The following is a 7,625-nucleotide window of genomic DNA, read 5'->3' as shown; positions in this document are numbered from 1 at the left end:
ACTGCCTTGTCACAGACAATAACCAGGGCTCCAGAGACAAAAAAGGAGTGAGATACTCTCAAATTAGCCATAAAGTATTCTTGTGGGGGAAACACACTTCTTAGACATCAAACATCAGTCACAGTAAGTTGCTCATTTTGAAAACCTGAACACCTAGGTATCATAAAAAAGAGGCACTTCAGTGTTTTATATACAGCTTGAAGCTAGTTAATGTTTTCCAAACAAAAGTAAGATTACCAAATGACTAAAATTTATCCACACTTTATAGCATTTCTTTAGTGTGTAAACAAAAAAAGAAAGCAAATTTTTCAAAGAAAATAAAGATCAATATTTAAAAGTTCAGGAGAAGTAAAAATAAAATCCCCAAAAAGGACCACTATTACCATCCAACGTGCATACAAGAGGCTCTTCCTCCCTCAACAGTAGGTGAACATGCTTTACAAAGTACTGACATTTTATGCTCATATATAACCTTTGCTTTTTCAGTATTTAATTTGTTTACTTTTTTAAATTTAATAATAAAAGAAGTTTAGTTTGCCAAGTTAAACAAAATCTAACATATGACCTTTGGAAGATTCACCTTACCTCCTGGACTGCAGTTTTCTGCAACAGAAGGGAGCTGCACAACTGCTACATTCTCGTGGGTCACAGACAGTACATGTGTTACATCCGAAAGAAACAACTACAACTGGGGTTGGCATGAAAATAGTTTTGGGGCAAAAAACTGCAAAATCCTTACTGGTATTTTATGGGACAGCATCAAAAATTCACATCTCCAGTTTCAGCAAAACATGGACTATAGTTGATGGACATTTCTGCAATAAGGCAAACAAATGTACAGTCCCTGCATGTGGCTACCAACGAAACACAGTATGCGTGGGCGTTCATTTCACAATGAAAAGAGAAGTCCAAATATGAAATATAGGCACAAAGTGGATTATCTATTCTTTTTAATATGGAAAGGACTAAACAACTTGATGGTATATACTAATAAAAACCCTCTGGGACTTTGCAAACTCTAAGCAGCTCAGGTGGTAGCAGTGTGGTCTGCGCACATGTGCAACATAGCTCGGCCTCACTCCACCTCCTCCTGGCTCTCTGTCAGGTGGCCTTTGCTTTGCCGTCTGATGCTCACCAGCTTCCCCGCTGACCGGAGGCTCCACCTTGAACTGTTTGCGGAGCTGGCCAGGCTAGTGTACTTTGTTGAGCCCTTGGTGTCATCCTCCCAGCCTGGCCATGACAGGCGGTCACTCGAGGCATCCTCTGAATCAGCTGATACATCTTCAAGAACAAGTTTTGGAGGCTCCCAACCTTCAATTTCATCTGGTTTTTTGGACTGTATATTCTGTTTCAAAACCAAATTGTCCCAAAATCCAGACTTCTTCTCTGTCTTTGACTCTTCTTTTAATCGTAAATTAGTTCTATAGGAAATGAAAGAGTTAAGTGTTGGTGTCAATTTTATGAAGTTTTTTTTTTTAATTTTAAATTGTTTAGAAAGCTAACACACACAAATGTGTAAAGTTTTAAATATTAAAGTTAAGGAAAAATTAGTCACCACACATTTGTTAATGAAGCTAGTAAAAGCCATTTTTACGATACCACCTGGCAATACATAAGCAAAAAACTAGTTTTCAGAAAAGACACACAAAAGTATTATCATAAAAGGGCACTTTTTAAGGCCATATAAAGGTAGTGAGCAAGCATTTGAGCAAACCAGGTCCAGATTAAGAAATAAGGGAGGAAAACTATTCCATTTACCAAATAGGTTTTCAATAGGGTTATTCATACAGCAAGCTAGTGTCAAGCATCTAGGAAGTAATTTGCTCAACAAAAATAAGAATTCAGAATAACAAAGCTTGGTGTAGGCCAGTGCTCTCCACCTTGACTGTCTGCAAGCGTCACCAGCATCCAGATCTTACCCCTGGAGATGCTGACGTATCAGCTGAAATCGGACAAGGTTCCACGGTCCTCAAACAAAAGCAAATTCTTTACTTGCAGAATCTTGTACCAAGATTCATCTTCTAATCAAGTAACTCTTCGTATCACTGATCACACATACTGCTGGTAGTCACTGAATTTGTATTTTTAACTTTACACTTTTTAAATTTTTAAAATATATATAGTAAAGTAGCAGCAATATGTCAGTTTAAATCTATTTAATTTTCTAAAATCTTTACAGATTGCAAATCAATCCTTCGCATTTCTAACAGTGCTTTTCTTTATTTTCTGAAACTACTAAAAATCTTAAGCATGGCTACAGACTGCTTTACAGCTAATATATTAGTTCAATTTACAATTCCAAGTTCTTTTTCACTTTTCCATAACCTTTCAATATGCTTATAGTTACCCTCATGACCTTTTACCAAAAGTACATTTTACTTTATTTCCTCTCCAGAATATCAAAAAATACAATTTATTTTTGTTTATTCACAAGGAGGAAGTAAACCCTAATGGTCTTATAGCCCAACTACTATCTACCACTCAACAGGGACAGACAGAGGGAGAAAGACAGAGGGATTTACCAAGTACAACAGCAGTTTTCAGTTAAACTTCACTTACACCACTAAAATCATTTCCACCTTCCTCAGTGACTTCTTACCTCTCTTGAAATTATTACTTTCTTTACACATTTGTGGCTTACCCTTTGGATTTGGGAGATTTACATCTTTCGAGTAGATGCTGTTCATCATCTTTATTAAACAGAGAAGTCACTTCTTTCCAACCTCGGAAACTTGCTCCCTGAACCTAGTAAAAGGTTAAGGAAAATGTCACATCTGACGCTATGAATCAAGAGATCTCAGTTTCCTATTGCAATAACCACTGGGTTGGAATTTCAGAAAAAAAAAAATGGAAGAGCTTACATCTCACCTCTCTATATTTGCACACACTTAAAGTTTGCTCCCGACAGCTACTATTAATCCAGATGGTATGGTATTACAGTCCTATCAGCTCATCAGTGTTGCTGAGTAACCCAGATTTCGTAACAGACTAGCCAATAATCACATTTTACCTAAAATAGGTTGTGATGATGACGTTTATAATCAGAGGAAACTTCCGATACAAGTCAGAATTAACTCTCTTTAAAACACAGGAGCCTGACCCTAGAGAAGGTTGCTATTGTCAGAGGTCACAAGGCAGGGGGATTCTCAGAGGACTCCCAGCAACCCTGCCACTATCTTTAGGCCTCAGCATTCGTGGGGATGGCAATTCAACTAGCCTATTCAACTAACCAGGTAACCCAGTGATTGTGGCCATCCAATAACTGAGGATTTACTGTGTGCAGCCCAGCACTGGGAAGGGACCAGATGCAAAGATGTCCTCAAAAACTAACCAGGGAACTACTGAGTGCCACTTTTTACTTGCACTAGACTGGACTGGGGAAACGAATTCCACTCTGGGCAGAGATCTGCATCTTTAGATTGGGGCCAGGCCCTCCCAACAGCTACCAGCTGGAGAGACATGAGTGTTTATGAATCAGGGCCTGGGACAGAAGCACAACTGCTATACCCACTCCAAAAGAAATCATAATGTGAATAAAACTAGGCATGAGGCATCAGTTTACCTCGTCACATGCTGTTTGAAATCCTGAAATGCGTGTGTGTGTGTGTTGAGTAAAGGACTGATGCTCCACAGGGTTCATGATGGAATCATGAGGCATCAGTTTACCTCGTCACATGCTGTTTGAAATCCTGAAATGCGTGTGTGTGTGTTGAGTAAAGGACTGATGCTCCACAGGGTTCATGATGGAATGGAGCCTCTGGCAGGAACCTATCAGGAAGTCTAAATTCATGAAGAACACAATGCTGGATTGTGAGCCACCTAGCCTCTGGAGGGAGCACCAAATGCAGTCACTATGTGTCAAGCAATGTTACATCATCCCCACCCACAAGTCACTGACTCTGAACACTAACCCCATAGAACAGACACTGTGATTATTACAAATAAGGAAACCAAAGTTTCAAGACCTTAAGTAACTTGACCAAAGCCAAAAGCAAGGAAGTGAAACTGTGGTTTGAATTCATGTCCTACCGCAGGTCTGTTCCATTCACTACTATGCCAGACCCTCCCCTCAAATACTGTGAGGTGCAAACCTGTGCTACACCTGATCAACCGACTCCCTCAAATCCTGCCATCAGTTTGTCTGTCTTTCTCTTGCTATAATGTCATCACTGCTTTTCAAATGTTATTTATTCCACATTCCATCTAAATGCCCTAGAGATGATTTCCCTTGGATCCCATTTCTGATACCATAATGAAAATCAACAGAAAAGGAGAATTATTGAAATTTAAATTACTACCCAGTGTTTTCATTGTTAGGAAGAAAAGACACATACACAAGTCCCTAGTTAATGAGCATCAAAGAAATGTCCCTGAAGAGGAAAAACCAACACATAGAAGGAAAATATATTGAGAGAGAAAAACTTCCAAAAGGAAGTTTTCCAAAACGGGTAAATGGATGGTCTTCACTTAGATCAAAAAATATAAATGTAAGTCACAATATCTGGGTGGGGGTGAACAAAGAACATAGGATTAAGATTGACAGGTCATAGGGGCAGAGGCAAGATGACTGACTAGAAGACTCTCCTGTTGGTCTCTCCCACAAAGACAAAACAAGAAACAACTGCACTTGGATGAAAATAACTAAAGAGGAGCACTGGTACACATCAAAGGAGTAACAAACACTACTGAGCACAGAAACTCAGAATAGCCACACACAGAACGGAAGGCAATACCTGGCCTCCAACACCCCATCCCCCAACCAGGAGCAGCAGGGAACCAGGAGGAGCGAGAGGACCCCAGCAACCATCATCAATACCTTGGACACCTACCATCCTCATCACTGGGGACCCTGGCAGTCCTCACAGGCACTAAGCCCAGCTGAGGGAGCTGCTTGGAATCCACAGCTGTGCTCCTCCAGATGAGCCAACACTGTGCCTCGCCCTTTGTGGCTCTCAGTGCGACTGCACCATCTTGTAACTGGAATTGCTGCTGGAGGGTGTCTTATTTCGGGGGTGAGTGATAACACATTCATCCCAGAGACTAAGCCAGTATTGAACTGACTTCCCCAAGCCCAGCTGAGAGCAGCTGTTACACCCCACCCTGAGGGACTAGGCAGTGGTAGAACTACTCCACCCATCCCTCCCAGTTGCAGTAGTGCCCTTTCCCCTCAGATGTGAACTACAGCTATGAAGCTGCATGCTTCCTCTTGGGGAATCTTTACCCCTCCCAGTTGCAGCAGTGCCCAGCCCCCCAGGACTGAGCTGAAGGGGCACATCATCCATTGGGGAATTGCTGTTTTGGCCAAGAAGCTGCTTGTCCAAGCTGAGCAGCTGTGCATCCCAGGGCTAAACTGAAGTAGCACCTCATGTCCCAAGGAAACAGAGCAGTGGCTGAGCTGAGACACTCTGCCCTAGGGGCTAAAAAACTCTAGTAATCTGCTTTCCTGGAACTGGACTATTCCCCTAAAGACAAAACTGCTGAGATACCCCTTGCCCCAGGGAGTAAAGTCAGTGCTGTGCTGCTGTCTGCCTCCCAACGCCCAAACAATAGCTGTGCCCTGCCATTCTGGATTCTTGCTGCCACTTCACCTGCCCTCTCAGAGACTAAGATATTGCCAAGTCCCAGCACTCCAGGGATTAGAGATACCACTACAAGGTGCATCACACCCTGAGAATCGAGGGACAACTGAGCCCCATTTGCTCTTGTTCCTGAACTGTAGCCATAATCTGCTCCCTAGGTCCAAACATCCAGTGCACCCCCTTCTGCTCCAGAATTGGGCCAGTTCTGTGCTCAGGGTCAGAGTCACAGCTATAACCTGACCCACAGAGCCTGAGCTGCTGGGGGGCTTCAGAGCCACAGACCCTGGCACTGTGAGCAATTGACATGAAACACTGCTGCAGAGTGAACCTACACCCAAAGATGTAAGTGCCACAATAGGTTTGCAAGATACCAGGCCAGGATCCCAGCTCCACAGCTACTGCAAGCACATGTGCCTGGAAACTAACACCATTGCAGCTGATTGTAGATCAGGGCAGATCCAACACCAAGAGGAATCCTCTTGACAAAGTTGCTCCATTGTGGGAAAAATGAGAACAGGAGGACCCAAAAAGCCTTTCAGAAACTCACTTCACCTGTAAAGAAACACATAGACTGAAAGTGAAGGGATGGAGAAACATATTCCATGCCACTGGAAACCAAAGGCAAGCAGAAATAGCTATTCTTATATTAGATAAAATAGACTTTGAGTTAAAAATTGCAAAAAGAGACAAGGTCATTATATAATGTTAAAGGGATCAATTCAGTAAGAGGATAAAACAATTGTTATTATTTATCCACCCAGAAATATAAAGCAAATATTACTAGATCTAAAGGGAGAAACATACCCCCAATACAATGATAATTGGGGACTTCAACACCCCACTCTCAGCACTGGACAGATCATTTAGACAGAAAATCAACAAAGAAACATTGGATTTAAACTGCACTACAGACCGAATGGACCTTACAAACATTTATAGAACATTTCATCCAACAGCTACAAAATGAGCTTTCTTCTCATCAGTACCTGGAGCACTCTCCAAGACTGACAATTCGTTAGCCCACAAAACAAGTGTCAACAAGTTTTTAAAACTTGAAATCATATCAAGTCCCTTACAAACATTTATAGAACATTTCATCCAACAGCTACAAAATGAGCTTTCTTCTCATCAGCACCTGGAGCACTCTCCAAGACTGACAATTCGTTAGCCCACAAAACAAGTGTCAACAAGTTTTTAAAACTTGAAATCATATCAAGTATATTCTATGACCACAATGGAATAAAACTAGAAATCAACAGAAACTCTCAAAACTGTACAAATTACAGGGAGACCATACAACATGCTCCTGAATGACCAACATGTCAAAAAAGAAATTAATACGGAAATTTAAAAATTTCTTGAAACAAATGAAAACAGAAACACAACATAGCAAACCTATGGGATACAGCATTATTAAGAGGAAAGTTTATTAAAATAAACACCTATATCACAAAAGAAGAAAGATTTCAAATAAATAACCTAACAATAAATCTAAAGGAATTAGAAAAGCAAGAACATACTAAACCCAAAATTAGCAGAAGGAAAGAAACAATAAAGATCAGAGCAGAAATAAACAAAATTGAGACCCAAAAAACAACCCAAAAGATTGGGAAAACAAAATGTTGGTTTTTTGAAAAGATAAACAAAAGTGACAAGCCATTAACTAGACTAACCAAGAAAAAAAAAAGACTCAAGTAAAATCAGAAATGAAAAAGGAGACATTAAAACTGATACTACAGAAATACAAAGGATCATGAGAAGTTATTATGAACTATATGCAAACAATTGGAAAATTCTAGAGGAAATGGATACATTCCTGTACACATACAATCTACCAAGATTGAACTAAGAAGAAACAGAAAACCTGAACAAACCAATTACAAATAACAACATTGAATCAGTAATGAAAAGTCTCCCATTAAGGAAAAGCACAGGATCAGATGACTTTACTGCCAAATTCTAACAAATATTTAAAAAAGAATCAATACCAATTCTTCTCAAACTATTACAAAAAAATGAAAAGAAGGGAACTCTTCCAAACTCATT

At 40.3% G+C, this 7,625-nt stretch overlaps 1 protein-coding gene across 1 annotated transcript in view; it reads right to left on the bottom strand.

Annotated features, from left to right (window-relative positions):
* Positions 1-920: 920 nt before the first annotated feature.
* The window catches only part of TDRP (testis development related protein), a gene marked incomplete at its 5' end in the record, with an annotated part of 74,328 nt that continues 67,623 nt past the window's right edge, over positions 921-7,625 (bottom strand). Inside the window, 2 exons of the mRNA XM_008587991.1 lie at positions 921-1,421; positions 2,642-2,745. Of these exons, the coding sequence (XP_008586213.1) occupies positions 1,076-1,421; positions 2,642-2,745 (450 nt within the window). The remainder of the gene's footprint in view (positions 1,422-2,641; positions 2,746-7,625) is intronic.

Source organism: Galeopterus variegatus, unplaced genomic scaffold (genome assembly GCF_000696425.1).
Source record: "Galeopterus variegatus unplaced genomic scaffold, G_variegatus-3.0.2 Scaffold4615, whole genome shotgun sequence".
Lineage (NCBI taxonomy): Eukaryota > Metazoa > Chordata > Mammalia > Dermoptera > Cynocephalidae > Galeopterus > Galeopterus variegatus.
The sequence above is the reverse complement of the archived record's forward strand: the minus strand, read 5'-3'. Positions and strand labels throughout refer to the sequence as shown.